The sequence below is a fragment of the Cheilinus undulatus genome, linkage group 5, assembly GCF_018320785.1.
Source record: "Cheilinus undulatus linkage group 5, ASM1832078v1, whole genome shotgun sequence".
NCBI classification, from domain to species: Eukaryota; Metazoa; Chordata; class Actinopteri; order Labriformes; family Labridae; genus Cheilinus; species Cheilinus undulatus.
In genome coordinates this window covers 11,436,815-11,455,554 of record NC_054869.1, presented here as the reverse complement: position 1 = coordinate 11,455,554, position 18,740 = coordinate 11,436,815, and the positions used below count along the sequence as shown (strand labels likewise).

The window sequence follows — 18,740 nt, the reverse complement described above, 5'->3', positions numbered from 1 at the left end:
TTATATTATATACTTTACATATAATTTTAATCAGTTTTTATTAATAGCTTAATTCTGTTATGTTATATTCCATATTATCTTAAAATTACATAGTTGTTATTTATTAATTTAAACATATATATACACACACCCACATATACATACAAATGTATTTATACAATGCTGAACAAATGTATTAGACCACCTGTCATATTTGTCTCAGAGACCATCCAGCATCATGAAGTGCTTTAATGCGGACTCTTTCATTTCCAGTGAGCTCTCCACGTTTTACTGTTTTGAACAGGAATGAGGAATTTCAAACTGAATTCACTTTTTTATACCCAAATTTGAGCTGGCTCACTGGGCTTCGCTGAGAAGTCAGAAATGAGTCAAGCATCACATTCAACCATTAAAACTCATTTTTCTGTTCAGGAATGCAAGTAGATAACTATAATTTGACATATTAATCAAGAAATAATAATGTGCTTTACTATTTTTTCTTTTTTTTTTTGTAAATCAGTAAATTTGAAAATTCATGGATAACAATAATAATTATATTTTAGCTTTGAAAAAATCATTTTGGTTAAAGAGCTTCTACATTTTGGTGTATGAACCATTGCAGAAAGATAAAAAAATGTTTTTGGTAATTACCAATATTGTTAATTTAGGGCAGCTGTGGCATAAACCTTACTTTGGATGGTGGTCTAATAAATTTGTTAAATAGTATGTTAATTCACAGTGAATTCTAATCGAAACTACTGTCATTCTTTGTTAGCATCTGTTGTTAGCTGCTATACAGGAATACATGTATTTAATGTACTTCCGCTTTAGCACCGGAAGTTTCGCCCACATTCAGATTTACAGTAGTGGCCCCAGGTTTAAGATGGATAAGAGTATAGAGATCAATAAAGTAAATTATTCCTACCCCTGCTGTGAGAGGACTTCATTACAAGTGAAAGTCAGTCATTTAAGATATGTAAGTATTTTAACCAGTTTAATTTCAGTTGATTTAAGTATTGATTTTGCTTTCATGTGTTTATCACACTTGAATTAGTTGTGGCTAATTATAGTAGTTTTAAGATGTTAAACATTTTGACTAAAAAGAATCACAAATATTTATTTACTGTGAATTGACTAAAATTGGACTAAAATGCACGTGTATTTTTGTTGACTACAACTATTGAAGGCAAAAATGACTAAAATGTGACCAAAAGTGAAGGGTATTTTTGTCTGAAGACTAAATCTAAATCTGAAGTAGTTGCCAAAATGAACACTGCTCCTGTCTACTGTGTGATTGTGCGGCTTATTCTGTTGACCGTTCCTTTGAGGTGAACTAGATTACCCAGCAGGTGCGCCTTTGAACAAACCACAGATATAACCTAATTCTGCCAGTAGTACTACCCCATGGTGTGGTCCTCTCTTTTTCTGTTTTTCATTACATTTCATAGAAAAATAGATCAAGTGTGGATTACTCTTTCACTGTTTGTTACACAGAGCTCTTTGAGAATGGTGTCTGCCTATGGAGCTAAACTTTCTTCCTGGAAATCTGTCTTTTTCATTTACTCATTTTTTCATTGCTTGCTATAATCCTCCAAAGCCCTATTCAACAAATTCAGAGGGTACCACACAGTGTTTATACCCTACCTGAGCCACCCACTCTATACTGTCAGGCAAGGCAGGATTCTTGCCTAACAGGAAGGCTACTAAAGGTCAACATAGCAGGCAGTATGAATCACACGTGTACACTCATGCTAAACATGCACAGACTAGCTGAAGCAAATCTGTTATCAACTATGCAGAAAAGCAACTCCTAGGAAAGATAACCACTGCAGGCCAGAGGTCAGATAAAGATATTTAAAGTAGTTAGTTAGTCCTAGCCACAGAAATATTTATAAGCAGCAGAGCTCTGTGCACAGGATTAGAGAAGTGATTCTCAGTGCTCTCAGTCCCCCTAGTGGGGAAATGAATTAGTGTCTTTTTTACTGGAATTGGCATTCAAAGCAGAGAGCTCCTCTCTCACTGTATCACAGCCCAGATTCAGCCTCTTTGAACAAACCCCGCTGGGAAACTAGGAGTAATGTTAAATCTTCACAGCTAAGAGGAAAAAAGCTCTTGAATGCTCTCAGCAGCTTCTCTGACACATTCAAAGCAAATCATTTTCACAGAATAGCAAAGAAGTGTAGTATGCAGAGGAACTACGTCCAAATGGAGAGCCTAGTTTTTTGATAGAGTAATGGAAAGCAATAATACACCACGTTTAAAGGGTCATTGAGGAAGAAATCTATACCAGCTCTTAAGGTAGTATTGTCACATTTGTCTCTAACCTGTTTAGATGTGTCCAAATAAGTTCTGAGTTGCCCTTTTAAAATGGGACAGCACTATCCAGGGAGTTTCTGCCATGACTTTCCCCCTCAGTGTTATCAAGTGCTGCTAAATCACTGCACTTTTATGTAACAGCAGGACACTGCAGATTGCTCAAGACTGTTCTAAGAGGCTTGACGTTTTTGAATGACTCACGGCTTACTCCACAATGCAGCTTGACCTCTGTAACACTTTCCACTTCCCTTTGACTGCCTGGATGTACTTTGGCCTGCTGCCTGCCCCTCTAACCTCCCTCCCTCTCTCTCTCTCCCCATCTCTCCCTTTGTCTGTCTTTCTCTTTCTGTCTTTTCCTTTCTCCCTCTCTGTCCCTTTGTCTGTCTCTCTTTCCCTGGGCTGATCTAGCATCTTCAGCTGTTTTATGGTTTGGCTCACGCAAAGCCCTGTGTTAAAAAGAGACCACTGCATTTGTTTCACACATTTGTACACACTTACTACTCAAATTAATACCATTTGTATGTAAACATAAATAAGCATTACATAGGCTTTATTTGTACTTGGCTTTTTGTGCACCAGATTTCCTTGGAACTTAAAGCATACCTGTGTACATTTTACAAATTAAAAACATGATGGCATCTGTCCTGGAAAAATCAAGACGGATGCAATCAAGGCTTGCTGTACTTCAGCGAGAGATCAATGGTAGTACACCTGAAGAAATTGTGTATCCATGAAATGCCAGAGAAACAATAAATGTCCAGTTCTTTTATTTATTTAAGACAATAAGGATTTACATGGCTCAATTTCAACTAGGGATGTGAAAAAAATTGATGTATTGCATTTCTTTATCTATCAAGATTGTATTTTACAGTAATAATCAGTGTTTATTAATGCATTATTGTGGTTATATTGAAAATGCTCAAGTGAGTTTTTGCTAGAATTAGTGCTTGCATGGATTAAAAATGCCTCTTTGTAGTTCAGTAGTTCAATGAGACTATAACCAGGTGTGGGTTATTTAAATTCTCACTGCCAGAAGACCAAACTTTTACAAAATGTTGGTTTCTCTTAATTAGACAGTCATAATCACTTTAGATTAAAAACAAAGGAAAAGTACATCATCATCAATTTTTTTAAAGTCCACTGAGCAACAGCCCTCATTTTCAGTAGTGCTGAGATGAACTCCAAAACAGAAAATTTCAGGAGGAACCAGAATCAAGACAGCCAAAATTATCTTTGAAACAATAAAATATGAAGACACTGAAATGTTAAAACAGCATTTATAACCAATATATAAAAACAACAGAACAATGAAGATATTGAAAGCAAAGACAATTAAGGTCAATAAGATATTAAATTAAAACTTTGATTTCTCTCAGTGGTATAAAGGTGGTCAGTTAAAATTGTTCCTGTTGCAAATTTCAAGTGTTTGGTGCATGGTAACTAAAAACAGTCTTCCTAATTCTGTGTGAATTCTGGGAACATGCAGAATCCCACGTTTAAAGAAAGCAAACCGCTGAGATAGGGTGGAAGTTTATTCTAAAGTGCTTTATACATAAATAAATAAAGGTGCTGGTTTTTCCCTGTTGTTAGAGCTTGAAGGCCTCTGTTTTTGGTAAGAACTACAGTGATGTGTCCCATAGCTGTTGCCAGTAATGAACCTTGGTGCAGAGTAGATGATCTAATAGTTGTAAAGTAGCTTGAGTTCATAAATAACATCTCTGTAATCAAGTACTGAGAGGAAAACTGCTTCATTAGTTCTTTTTCTCACAAATAAAGAAAAGCAGATTTATTTCCAAAGGGAAAACCCGACTGCTGTCTCAGTTTTTACAAGAAATTTTCAAGGTGTGTTGCAAAAGAAAGTCTGTCATACAGTGGGCACTTTCTCAATAACTGCATTATTTGTTGCTTCGCTTTTTACACTACTGTAACCTGTTCAACATTAGAAAATAACTTCCATTTTGCTTTTTCACAATATAAGAGCAGTTTAAGGTTTTGAAGTTGGCCTTGCAGAGCACTGGATGCTTCTTGCAGATTTAAAGTTGCATCGTGAATGGTTTCAGAGGCAGTTTACAGGACTGTGTCATCTGCATGAAGATGGAAATTGTATTTTTTTTTTAAATCAAAGAAGTTATGTAATTTATGTGCAGAGTAAAATAAAAAAAGGTCCAAGTACTCACCCTTAAGGAAGTCCCCTAGTAATGCAGATAAAAGAGGCATTGATGTCCGCCATCTTTACACATTTATATCTATCTGTGATGAAATGATGAAACCGGCTCTGGCTATTTTGATCAAGGGAAGTAACAGAAATGGTGCTGTGTTTGGACCTGAAACCAGACTGAAATAGAGTGAGTCAATAAATGATTGTAACCTTTCACTGATAAGTTACTCCAGTTTTTTGTGATTATTTTTATAGATTCTTTTTCAGAAGTAATTAACATTTATACCATTAAACTCAAATGCAAATAGTAATGGTCTTTAATGAGCAACATGTTATTTTGTTAAAAGTATTTTAAGCTAAATTTTCAATGCAGAATGTTATTCAGAGGGCAGGGTATTTTTATCAAAGTATATTTAACTTATTTCTGTAATTGCTGTGACTAATCTTTTCAAAAGCATTTAGCATTTCTTTGTAAAAATTCCACTGATATATGTCAGAGAAACGTCAGTGCATGTCATTTTTTCCCCCAATATTGTTCAGCCCTAGGGACCACCCTGTGGGCTGTGACACTAGTGTGTTAACAGCATACAGTGAAATGTTTAGAACTGCATCAGTCTGTTATTGTGGCTGAAGTATTGTGATAATATATCATCAGTTTTCTGAGGATTTCTTCCCTTCCATAAACTTCAAATTAACTCAGAGAAACCAACAGATGAACTGGAGAAAACGTCTGAAAACACTTGGATTAAACCAACTCAAGCCTAGCTTTCATCTATATGCATTCATTGCTAAAAAGAAATAATGAATTTGATCATAGATCTGCTTAAATCTTAATCGACTGTGACATAGAGGGATGCCTGTATAATTTTATTCTCTGCTTTTCTCCTGTTGCTTTATATGAGTCACTTCAGCCCCTGTAATCACCAAGGACTCTCTAAATGGTTTCCAGGAACTGCTGCTTCACATTTTAAAAGATTGTATATGAGCCCTGATGAGGCAGCTTTTCAACAATGGGTATAAATGTATAAAAGCTTTCATTTTTTTTCGATGTAAACCTTTAATCTGCATTATGGGCATATACTGACCATATATGTAAATGCTGTAATGATGTTGTGCCTGAGACTAATGATATGTCAGGCCTGTGGTAGGTCCAGATTTACTTCCATATACGTATATACAGTATGTACATCTGTTGGCGTAAGCACCTAGCTATATTTACTTCAGCATGAGCTGCATGACTAAGCTGGTGTTTCAACTGTGTCATTACTCCCCACTGTGATCAGTGTCCCTCGCTCTCACGGACAGGGTTACAGCCTCATTTCTGCTCACAGCTTTTTGTTAAACTTCAGAGATGGCATGACCCCAGTTCACTGTTCTTGTATTTGGGACATGGCTGTCATGGACATGAGCTCAGGAGAAGACAGCCCCACTGAGACTGCATTTTCATAATTCTGTTGAGCCATGCTAAATCCTCTCATCTGTGTGGTACTCGCATGGCCCTGTAACACTTCTCCTCTCTTCCTAAGTACTTTTTTCCCCTGTTGGATGGGACAAAAGTTTGAAAGTACTGTGGTTTTGGGGAGATGTCCCCTTGCAATGTTACATGCATGGGTTGGTAAAAAAATTTACATCTTTTCAGTGTTTTATTTAAATAAAATTGCAAACCTCCTCAGTAAAATTAAATGTAGGTATATAGCTCATAATGTCACATCCAGATACAGGTACCAGTATAAGTGATGCTTCACTTACTTCCTAAGATGTAGAACTAAGTATAAGTAAGAACACCTTTCTGGTATTGCCATATTTTAACCTTATGAGGAAAAAAAAGGTTTTTTTCGTTTTTGGTACTTTGATTATTTTGATTGCTTTGACTTCATAATGAAGGCCTGATGCCAAAACATGTCAAAGCTTGTATTTAAGGTCTGTGTGACCATTCTAATTGAACAAAGGCATTTAAATTGTTTGAGTGGAGTGCCTTGGAGTTTTTCCCCTGATTGAAAGTATTTAGTAGGAATATTATCGGTATAATAATAAAAAGAGCATTATCAGTAACAGCAGATATGAAAATTTCAGTTGATATTTGCAACCAGTATTTTGGATATAAAAATCACCCTATATCAGCTGTCATTATTTCCCTGCGAACAAATAAGTTAGAGGAGTTTTAGGCTGGACAGGTGTACTTCAGCGAAAGCGTTTTTCTTTATTCATCATTCCTTATACTTTACAGTAGGGGTTGACCAATATTGGTTTTTCAAGGCTGATCCTAACATCGATTATTAGTAGTTCCTGAAGCCAGTAACGGATATTTGGAACTGATTTTTGTTATGACTTACAAAATGTACCTAATTTGGCAAAGCTAAATTGCACAACCCAAAAACGAAGGAAAATAAACATTTAAGCCTCAGCTCTATTAGCATGAGAAATGGCACAGAGCAACACAGTAGAAGCAGGAAAGAAGGAAGTGATGGCATATGCTGACTGTAGGTGGATCCCATGTCGCTTGTTTATCAGTCCTCGGTCCTCTGTTGTTATTCGAACCAGAAGTAGTTTCTGATGCGCCATCTAAATGACCATCCCAAAGACCCTTAATTGGTCTGAAGACTGACTACACAAGACCGAGGACTAAGATTTGCTACATTTGGACTGCTACACAGTGGATGTCAATGAAACTTCACAACACCAGCAGAGATAAATAATAGAGGAGAAACAGAGTTTATAACAGATGCTAAATGGACTGAATGGACTCTCAAGAATATATAAACATCAGAAGTTTTTAAAGGCTCAATAACTGATGGGCTGGAATTTAAAAAAAAAGTGTTTGAAGTGAGCATTTATGGTGAAATATTTTGAATACATTCAATAAAATCAATATTAACGAGTGAGTCAGTATAGAGTTTAATATCTGATTTGTTTTCTGATTCACCTTCAAACATCAAACATGTTTAAAGCTCAAAAAAATCAAAAGAATTAGTTTTCCCTGTCCCACCGAACACCCATCCTGATTTAGATGTTTTTATTCAGTCGGTCCGTCATAGCCTTAATTTAGTCAGAAGATAGTCGTATAAAAAATTGGGCTATGTTTTGTCCGTCTGATTTGGTCCAAATTTAGCCCAGTAATATTTGTTTTAAATATGACCATATTATGGCAACGCCTCTAAAGAGACATCTTTTCAGTGACCTGAAAACTACAGCTTTTCACTGTTCACTTTTCAATTAAATCTAGATGTTGTTTAGACATAGTGGAGATGTGTTTTGTTTTTGTTATTTCCATCTTTACAGCTAATTTTTGCTGGGTGGGTTAGTAGTTAGGGTTAGTATGAAGAGAATTAAAGTCAGACAGCAGCAGTATGACTGTCAGGAAGAAACATGTTTTAAATCATCGCGGGGTCAATACGTTTTTATCAGTCTGATCATTAGTGAGCGTCAGGTTTGATCATAAGACTTCACATTGAATAATTGGGGTAATTTATAATTTTATAATAAAGCAGTTGTTGGTAGAAAGAGATTACATGTTTTTTTATACACTGCAGGTTCCTCTTCATGAAGGGGTTTGTGATCCCACACTGAGTCCAAACACTTTAAATGTTGATATTTGATTAGAATAAATACAGTACAAACTTATGTAGACACAATCAGCTGTTGAGGCCTCCTGACAGCTGATTGATGATCAGCCCGCAGCATCATCATGAACTGACGTTGCTTCCCATGATGTTGCAGAGGGAAGGATGTCTCATGAGCCATTAAACATATGTCTTTTGGCTTCAGTCCTCCGCTAGTCTCTCCATGAGCCTCTGGTGGGATGGACTAAGACTCATGGAAAAGACTCAAGCCAGAGACCCAAGCCATATAAAAGTTAAAGTGAGGTGCGGCCTGTGTCAGTGGCACCCAGGCTTAACTGCTGATTGGCTAGCACTCATGTTATATCTAGCCAATCAGATTGAGTTGTGTATAGTAATTGACCAAATACCAAATATCAGCATCAATATTCAGTCAGGCAATGTTGGCATGCCATATTCTGGCAAAAACACAATATCGTACATCCCTTGTGTTTAGTTAGACTGATTTTGAGATCACGATTGTTAAAGACAATTACTCATGGATTTTACAGCATCTGCATGTGCTCTGTATCAATCCTAACAATATAACATTCTTGCATTGTTTCACTTTTACAAACAATGCATGAAATATGTGAAAAATATAAATATGTGAAAACAACAATATGTATCAGTGATAATGAATTATAAAGTGAATTGATTTTGGGATAGTGCTAATGCACCCTTAAATACAACCACAAACCCAGAAACATTTAGAATTCATGACAAAAGCATTAGGCGAAACAAAAGCACCTTGGCAGGCAGCAAAGCAATCCATTAAACTAAATTATCATTTCTTCATGATTGTGGGAAGCTCAAATCCTACATGACAATGAAACTCCATTAATAGTCCAGCACTAGTTGCCAAACAGGGTTGGAATTTTACACTTGAATGTAATTGCAGTTTCATTGTCAGAATGTGAGCACTCACATTAAACATTGCAGAAGTCTGCATGCAGCACAATATATGAGGACATTGGCTTCTTGTATAAAAGCAACACTTTCTCAGTTAGCTAGAGTACATTTTACAAACTGAATAGAGGGCTACGAATAATGGCCATTCTGTCAAAATAGCTTAAAGCAGCCAGATGAAGCTAAAACTAGTTTTAGCAGTGATAAAGAGGCTTTCTTAATAATGTTATTTTAGATTTCTGAGGGGCATGTTGTAATCAGATATTACAATAAACACAAAGATTACAAGTTAGACTTAGAAACGCAATGTTTGTGCTTATTTACACTTTAATTTCTATTGACTTAAATGCTTTTTTTCTTGTGATGCAGTCCAACAATTTTTCTAATGCACTAGAATCATATTTATTCATGTGAGATGAATCGATGCCATAACAAAAAGATGGTATTTGAACATCTCCTTTTCCAGAGTAGCAGTCCGGTGTGTTACTGCAGGGTTAGGGGCAATGATTGAATTAATGGAGCCCGCCTCTCTGCTTTGGTCTCATAATTAGGTTGTGAGTGTATGTGCAAGTGTGTGTGTAATTGTGTGGTGAAGATGGATCAGGAGAGGCTTTACTATCTGCAGCTCTCTCGGTGTAATTATCCACACTTGTAGAGTAAAGGTAATACTCTGCGCAGATTCTGTTGGATCCCCCTCCCCCCTTTTTCCCTGTTGCTAAATTTGTCATCTCTTGCCTTTAATGTAACGCTATTTTCAGAGAGTTTTAGGACCGTATCATGCAGTCTGGAAAATGAAGATGAAAATGAAAAGAAATCCTTGAGCCTCCCCTCTCCCTGAGGATGAAAGGCTGGTTTTAATAATCACAGTTCATTAACTGCTGCTGTAGTGAGCGAGCTCTGTGAGGCAACACTCTGCAGCCTGTTACACCTACTCACTGATGAGGAAGCAACAGAGTGAGGAGAAAACTGAGATCAATGCAAAAGAACAGAGGGAAGAATGATTGCGTTGTGTTTTCCATTTGCATTTATTAAAGTATAAAGTGGGTAGTAGGTTGTAGGGTCATCACAATTGTAGAATTATAAACTTCTGAACAATAAAAGCAAAAATCTAACAATATCAATTCAATTTTTTTTCCCCACTGCAAGAAATCAAGAGGTCCTAGGCGCCAATATTGTTGTAAATGACGGAATACTCCAAACTCCTGAACTCGTGAACACTGTGTTCATCAACTTTTTGCAGCAAAATATTCTCACTGATGTTAGCAACCAAAGCTAGATCTATCCGTCCAAGCCAGTGAGATATAAGTTCATTTTACCCACATTCAAGCCAGCAGGTATGGTCATCAATCTATTAGTCTTTAAGGGAACGGAATGAAACACATAATCTTAGGAATCAGTTAGGTTTATATGTTGATCAGAGCTTTCTGCAAGTTTTCTCCAAGAATTTCTCCAAGTAATGAATGCATTTTAAGGCTTTTGTAAATAATGATTAATGATAAATGATGATAATTATCTTACTATATCATTTCTTACAAATCAAAAGACCCTTCCTTTTTTGGTGCTGTCCATAGTTAAAATATTGTGGATTGTATTGTTTTAAAATGTGTATCAAAACTATTGGAGTACTCAAAATTTTCTTGACCTTTTGATTTGGGGTAATTGTCCAGGACAGTGTTAAAACAGCAGCCATTTAATGATTTGCTCCATTAGCATGTGACCTGCGTTGACTCAAGCTAAGCTGTATGCGTGTGCTGCTCTGGGGTCTTACATCCAAGTCTGTTAGCGTGAGTCTTGGAGTAGATCCCAAACACCTCCTGCCTTACCTCCACAGTGACGACAGACTGAATGGGACAAGGAAGCAGCATGACAGAGAGGCTGATGAGGACTAAACGTTGATGTGCACACACTCTCTGGCAGGTTTACTTTCTGTTATCAGCTTTAAAAACTTCTCTCGTCCCTTACTGTCCTTCAGTCCTGTCTGCGAACATGTCAGCCCTGACAGCCTCGCTGTGCGGTCACTAAAGGAAATGAAGTGAGATGGAAAGCAACAGAGCATGTGGCGTGTCACTAAGGAGAGTCTGTTTGATCGATGAAGCGAGGAGAGTGAACAGAGAGGGGCGAACATCTCAAGGGGTAGTCTGGGACACTGCTCACACGTTTGTCTGTTTGAGCTAAATATAAGTCCCTGAAGGGGTCACATACAGACACAGATTTGAGTTTTTTACCTCCCTGCTACCATTCCTCTTTTTCTCAAACATTCCCTGCCAGGAGTTTCTTGTTTTGCAGCTGATTGTTGTAGGTAGTAAGCTGAAGGTTAGATCTTCTGTCTTTTGTCAGTAGTCTCTGATGAGATAAGCACCAAAGCCCTTTAGCCCCCTCCTTCTTCCTTTTTTTTTTTTTTTTTGCTCTTCCTCTCCCACTCACTTTCTCTTCCACTCCCACTTGCTCTCCTGCCTGCCTGCTCTTTCTCTCTACCTCTCTCTGCTCAGGGGAGGTGAGTAATCTTTTTTTTTTTTTGTTTATTTTTTTATTTTTACGCCAGAGGAGAGCAAGAGAGCTGAGGCAAGGAGCTGTGGCCCACCTCGGAGTTAAAAGCTCTAATAATAGTCAGTTGCATCCATACATCCAGCCGATCATCCATCCAAAGATGCAGCCGGTGTAGCATTGGTTATCATGTGAGCATGCTCACTGTGTTGCCGTGGTGATGGCAGAGGTGCAGGCGGCCGGCTAATGTACTACCTCTGTTTGTGTCTCCTCACCAGAAAAAGGCAGAAGAGGCTCACAGGATACTGGAGGGACTGGGACCCCGGGTAGAGCTGGTGAGTGGAGGCTTTGTTTTTTTTTAAGTCAGATTTTTATGCTTTTTCCTGCTAACGTGTTTTCTGTTTCACATTTTAACCAAGTCTGGTTATTAAAGGTAACGGATGCTTCAAGGAGATTGGGAACAATTCAGATTTTTTTTTTTTTTTTTTTTTGTTATTAAGTGTAAGGCTCTTATCAGGGAAGAGAAGTAATGAAGCAATAATATCTGATTGCTCAAAGCTCCATTAAGCAATAGAGTATTGTGTAAAATCACACCCAGGGAATGAAATTAATAGATCGACTCATCCTGCAGAAGTACAGATAACTTTTAACCTAATCTCATATCAAATTTAGATATTTTTCCTGTGCTTAAGTCTTTTGTGTTAAATAAATTAAAGGGTTCCTGCAGATCCTTGCAAAGTCTTGAATAGTTTTAAATTTGAAATTTGAAATTTAAGGCCATAAAAGGTCTGATTTTTACCAGTGAGAGGTCTTAAATTGTAGAAGACAGATTGACTAAGACATATCCAATCCTTCTTTTCTGGCCAACCTCATATGATTTTAATCCTCTTCCTCCACAAATTGTTGCTAAGTATTCTCCATAATTCAGGGGATTCAGTGTTGGATGCTCTAAATTTCCTGGGGGAAGACCCCCAGACCCTGCTCTGATTTCATCTGACTCACTGTGGTTTGATAAACTCTGTACTGTTGTGAAACACTAGTCTATTTCTCTAACATCTGGGCTACCAAGTTGCCCAGTTAAAAATCCTTGCAGCCTAATCTTATTTTGAAAGAACATTTAATTGAGAAATAGTAGTTTTCTGCTTTTTAATTGCTAAACTGTTTATTATCAGCACTGACTTTGCCACAATTGTTATTAATTTTCTCTGTTCAGGTCTTAAAAAGTCTTAAATTGGATTTTTAAAAGTGTGAAGGAACCCTGTCCATCTGATTCTTGTCATTAACTGATCACCCTCCATGATTTTAATGCCTTTGCTCTGTTTGTTTGAAAAGGTGTTCGTTATTTGAGGCTTTGCTACTATCTGTTTTTTTATCTCCACTTCTAACATGCATCATTGTTTAATCTGCTTCTCTTTTCTTTTGCTGCAGCCTCTGTACAATCAGCCTTCTGACACCAAGCAGTACCATGAGAACATCAAAATGTGAGTCTTCTCAAGCCTTCAGAACTGTTAAATGTTTTAAATGAAGCTATTGACTTGTAACTTAAAAATGTTTATTTTTAACCATTGATGTGGGAGCTCTTGTTGAATTGACTGGTACATGAATGGTGTCACAACAGATGTCAAAGACCAGCCAAACACAAGAGGATTTTTCCCATTTTAACCAATTTAAAAACCTGTGAGACCACAGACATTAGCACAATTTCAAATCCTCTGAAAGCACACACTAGATGATTTAACCATCCTGCAAGACTACCCACCTGCTGTTTGTAGTCATGAATCCTTAGATCTCACAGAAAGGCGCATGATCAAATGTGACTCTAGGAGCAGAACAAATCTAGAAGATGTTTGACACCATCAGTGGCTATCATTGCCAGAATTCCACAAGCCAGTTTTCTTTTTCAGTACCACTTTGCTAGGCTCACAGGTGTGTTTGTGTTCACTGTCATGTATGTGAGCTGCTGAAATCTGCAATAGCTGGTTGGTGAACCTTGGGGATTACATGCTCTCATTGGCTCTTGCAGGTTTTTCATTAGAGGCAGCCCAGTCTGGAATAGTTAATATAAAATATGTTTGATATTAAAGATTTGAAATCAGGCTACTCAGACTGCAATGAGGGCTGCAGAATAATCATTTTGACATCACACACTTAAGTATTGCTTGGATAAATAATCACTTGAGACAAGTCTTAAATCTGGTCTAAAATCATCTAGTGCAGTGGTTTCCAGCCATTTTTCCCCTAAGCCCCCCCAAGACTCATATAAAAAAAATCTGAAAACATACTGTAGTTTCTACAAATCAACATCCATTTAATTGTTTAATCGAACCATTAAAAAAATGGCTCTATTCATGGTTTCCTTACTGAACTGTTAAGTGTTTTAGCATGATTTTCCTTTAAATGTGCAAATCTTATTTTGAAAACCTCAGAGCAAAGCCTCACTGAGCTCTCTGGTGCCCCCCAAGTGGGTCCTGGATCCCAGGTTGGGAGTCACTGGCGTAATGTATAGCCAGCTTAAGATCCATGTTTGTTTATATAGTTTAAACACTTAAAAAGTTGCCCTGAAACTTTTCATCAGTTGTTAATAATACATGTCAGGCAGTCTTGATGCTCTTGACAGAATTCGCTGTTTGAAACTTCCAAGTTTTGAAGACCAGTAAAAACCAAAGAGCTTTGCTTTACAGAGAGAAACTTGGCTGTTGTTGACAGTAATAGTTGTTTGTGTGCAACAATAATAACTTAAATATGCCATTATATACAAGAAAGAATGTTCATGTCATAAACTTAAGTCCAACTGTGCTAGTTTTTGCATTGACCCAGGTGCATCCATGTAGACCTGTAGATTACCACCACTACAAACATTTACGCATTAACCTCAGCAGCAGATGGGAAGTGTTCAGTCAGTGTGTTGCCCCTTCATTAGCGACTCACCACTTGTCTTCCTCCTAGACTTTAAATCCCAATTTCCCATAAGTAGACTGCAAAGAGGGCAACATTTCAGAGGGAAGTGTGATTTCATCATCATATCATGTGGTGTGTTACAGTCCCAGCCATGCAAGGGTAAATATAAAGGCTCTAAAAATGATGACAAAAACCCCATCCACTGGCATCACTGCCATGTACTGAAAAAAAAAAAAACAACCTAATGAGTTTTGAAAGCTTTATACATTTGTCTTTTCTGAAATTATTTATATTTATCAGTAATGTCACTCCTGAATCTTTAGCCGGATTTGTTCAAAGACAGGACAGTGACAGGGTGACAATAAGCTTGGTAAATGAAAATTGTAATATGTGTCAACATTTGAACCATCAGCTACTCCAAAGCTGCAAACTCTGGAATTTATTATCAACTGAATTAAAATTAACCACAGATTTCAAATCATTTACAACAAAGGTCAAGTGCTGCCCGAAAGGAAACCAGAGCTTTACTCATTTCTAGACTGCTGCGATTTTAAGCTGAATATCTATACTGGTTCAAAGACTTTGTACTGTTTTATTGTGGTATATTCATTATGAATTTTTATACTTAAGCACTGGCTTGTTGCGCTTCTAAAAGTTGTATATTTTATGAACTGTGTTTACTTAAAGGCCTGACCTGGGACAAGATTTGGATGTTAGCAACAGCTAAAAACACTCTGTGTAGCATATCAGCTTCATGCTCTGTAATGGAACTATGTTAAACAGCATTGTCCCTGTTTGACCAAAAATATACTCAGATATATATATTGGAAAGGGATCTGTACTGTCCACAGCATTCTGTGAAGGTTAGGTTTAAGTAATTGGTAACATTGGCCTTTAAATTGGCAGGCTGATAGTCTTCAGGCTCAGAAAAAATATTATAATGCTTAGTCTTATTCTGTATGTTTTGTTTAAACCCATTCCTTCAGTTACTAGTATTATGTAACAGTATGCAACATTGTGTGCCTTCATGTTAACCTTTTAATTTATAACTGTGGTAAAGGAAAACTTTTCTCCTTGACAGTTGTGTAAAAATAGATTTTGTGATTGAAATTACTGATTGATTTGTGGGCTAACTGGGATTGTTAAATATGTGATTTAAGGCTGTAATGACTTTCCATCAGAGAGGTTATCTTATATGCTTCAGGATATGACTTTCAGATTCTGTTTGTAAGCTTCCTGCACTCCTAAACTAATCTGGTAGATATTTACAGTATGTAGTGGTGTTCAAGTTCAGTCTAAAAATAAGACTATAACTATTGATTAGATTTTTGCGCCATGTTATGACCTGGTATATCCAGAGCAGAGGGTCTTTCTCAGGGTTGTGTAAGGTGAATGATTAATAAATGGTGTCATTTTTGATATGTTAGTGGATATCTGCAGTAAGGGTTGCAGAGAGTATGCCATGTCTATCAGTGAGGCTTATGTGCATCTGTAATCTTTTAAGTACCATAATTCACTGAGGCACATCAAAGGGCTGAGCGAGGGTTATAATAGCTCGTCTCCATGGCTGGCACAGAGGCTCGGGCACAGTGGCATACCACAAGACGTGTTTGACCTCTTAGCCACACACTGCTCTGTCTTCACTGCTTTTGATCTCTGCACCGTTTCATCAGTATTATTGCCTCAAAGGAATTAACTGAAAAGTCTACTCTCTCCCTCCGCGCGTGTTATTAAATACCACTGTGTCTCTTTGACCCAACACAATTGACTTCTTTGTTTTGTTAACCGGTTTGATAACCTTGGTGCTCATCCCTGCTGGGATAGATGAATACGAACGTCTCTGTGGAGCTTATAGAATTTAACCTCCTCTGCATACACTAGCTCAAATGATGATAAATAAACAAATCTCATCCGCACATGCAGAAAGTCTGTAGAAACAAATCCAAACATGATAAATGATGTTTTGTAAAGGGTGATTGTACCACTGAAGAATGATCAAAAATACACAATAGAGTTGTCATGATACCACAATTTAACTGTTTGCACAATGCTATTAAAAATCGAAAGATATTGATATCTGTTTGGTATCATAGCAACATAAAAAGAGGTTTGTTGCACACATTATTGGCTAATTTCCAAACAGATGTTGAAATGAAGCCAATGTGGAAGTGTAAAAAACGGCATCTCATCTAGTGTTGACATTTTACAGTGAAATAAACATGGTGGGTGGGAATCGGTCATGCCCTTATGAGCACACATTGTATGGAGTTGTATTTTTTCTTAATTCATTCTTTAATACCTTGTCAGGTTTGGTTTAAAGTTATGCATAATCAAGGGCACGACTGATATGACTGCAAGCCAGCACAGTGTAGCCATTTGTTAGGACGGTTAAGACCCACCTCACTTCCACCTCTTTGTTTCTAGGGTGAGCTAAAGTTAGTTTAAGACACTGTTGTTAGTGTGGTGCCTGGCAATGGCAGCCCACTTCCATATCCAAATGGCTGACATTACCGAGACTAGTTCTAGTGCCTTCTACAAGCTTTTATTGTTTTCTAGCAATTAGTATTTATTTGTAAAGTACCAATTCATAACTGAAGTTATCCCAACACACTTATGAGGAGTGCAGGTCTAGACCGTACTCTTCATACATTATTTATAATGACCCAAGATTAACCCCAAATGAGCTCAGCCCTAAGCAACATTTAGCAAGGTTACCTTGTGCAATACTGGACTCATGATCAACAGCCATCTGCTGAAATTCTGTGGGGGTTGTAAGGGATGGAGGGAAATGTAGAAAAAGAGAAAAGGGAGATTAGGAAAAAGAGAAGAAGATGTAGAAAGAGAAGAGGGAGATGCAAGAAAAAAGAAGAGGCCTTTATAAAAATGAAGGGAAGAGGAAGATGCAGAAAAAGAGACAAGGAAGATGCAGATTGAGATAAGAGGGAGATGCGGAAAAGAGAAGCAGAAGATGCAGAGTGCGAGAAGAGGGAGACTAAAGGCCGGCTCAGACTACACAATTTTTTTGGTCGTCCACGATGGCACCATGTCAGACTATGCGACCAAAATCTTGTCCCATCTTGGCCGACAGCCTGGCCAAACTACAAGAGTGATCCTGACCGCTCACCGTATGCTGACGTCACCACAGTTTCCGTGCCTGAGTGCAAGTTCACAGGTTGTCGGGGGGCGGGCCAAAGAGTGTCAATCACTCTACTACAGAAGCGCTCTGTGTGATTGTAGCGGTCTGTTGCTCAAGAAAGGAAAATAAGAAGCAATAATGGATTGGATTATGGATAATAAGTATGGATGTATCAAAAGGAGGACAATATGGACTGGCTCTCCTTCAGATAGAACTTAAGGTATGTATGTGATAACATAAATAAAATAAAATGTACACATTAGTTTAGGAATGAAAGGGGATAAAAGTGGTAAATCTAGTAAATGATGATGCAAAGATAGGGAGCAAATGTTCCATTGTTGTTAGACATCAGGATTCACGTCGTTAATGTCAGGTCAGGCTGTCAAACTAGACGATGATGTACGAAAAATTCTGACATTCTTGTTGAATCGTGGTCATGAGGAATCGTAAAGAGTCTTGGACGCGTTGTTAATTATGTCACACTACAAGACGGTTTGTTGTTCCCGACTCTTAAAATTGGACCTGAGTTTTGACGACGAGCTGCGACGTCGCAGTCAGGCTTAAATCTGGCTGAATTCGTGTCTGAGCCGGCCTTTAGGGAAAAAGTAGAGAAAGATGCAGAAAGAGAGAAGAGGGAGATGAAGAAAAGAAGAGGAAGATGCAGAAAGGAGAGGGAGATGTGAAAAGAGAAGAGGGGGATGCAGAAAGAGAGAAAGGAGATATGCAGAAAAGGACAATAGAGAGATGCAGAAAAAGAAACAAGCAGATTAACAACACTAAGATAGATTTATAGCTTTGCTGACCACAACTCAGTCTTAATCTAATTTTCTTGGATATAGCTATAATGTCAGTAATAATGATGACAATATGTGATGAGTTAGCATTAATCAGTGGTGGGTAGAGTACACAGTTACAGTATTCAAGTAAAAGTACCGTAACTTAGCAATAATACTTACTTAAGTAGAAGTGAAAGTACTCATAAAAATAAGTACTCGAGTAAGAATAAATAAGTACCTCATTAAAAAACTACTGAAGTAGTGGGTAACTTAATTTTGTGCAATTTATTAAAAAGTATTGCATTACAACATATTATTCAGGGGTAGTTGTTTAAACTGCACATTGTCATAAATAAAGTGACATAACTTGCCAAAATAGTTACAAGAATATAAAATGTAATTTAATATTCAAAGCAGCAGCCAAGTTATGTTTGTTAATCACAATTATGAGATGAAAAATTCAATATAATGAGAAAAAAACATACTCT

General features: G+C 37.4%; 1 protein-coding gene across 4 annotated transcripts in view; it reads left to right on the top strand.

Moving 5' to 3' along the window:
• Positions 1-18,740, top strand: part of ncor2 (nuclear receptor corepressor 2) — a 165,219-nt gene that overhangs the window by 73,634 nt on the left and 72,845 nt on the right. For all 4 annotated transcript variants that reach the window (XM_041788206.1, XM_041788207.1, XM_041788208.1 and 1 more), the window contains exons 7-8: positions 11,721-11,777; positions 12,871-12,923. In XM_041788206.1, coding sequence (XP_041644140.1) covers positions 11,721-11,777; positions 12,871-12,923 — 110 coding nt within the window. The remainder of the gene's footprint in view (positions 1-11,720; positions 11,778-12,870; positions 12,924-18,740) is intronic.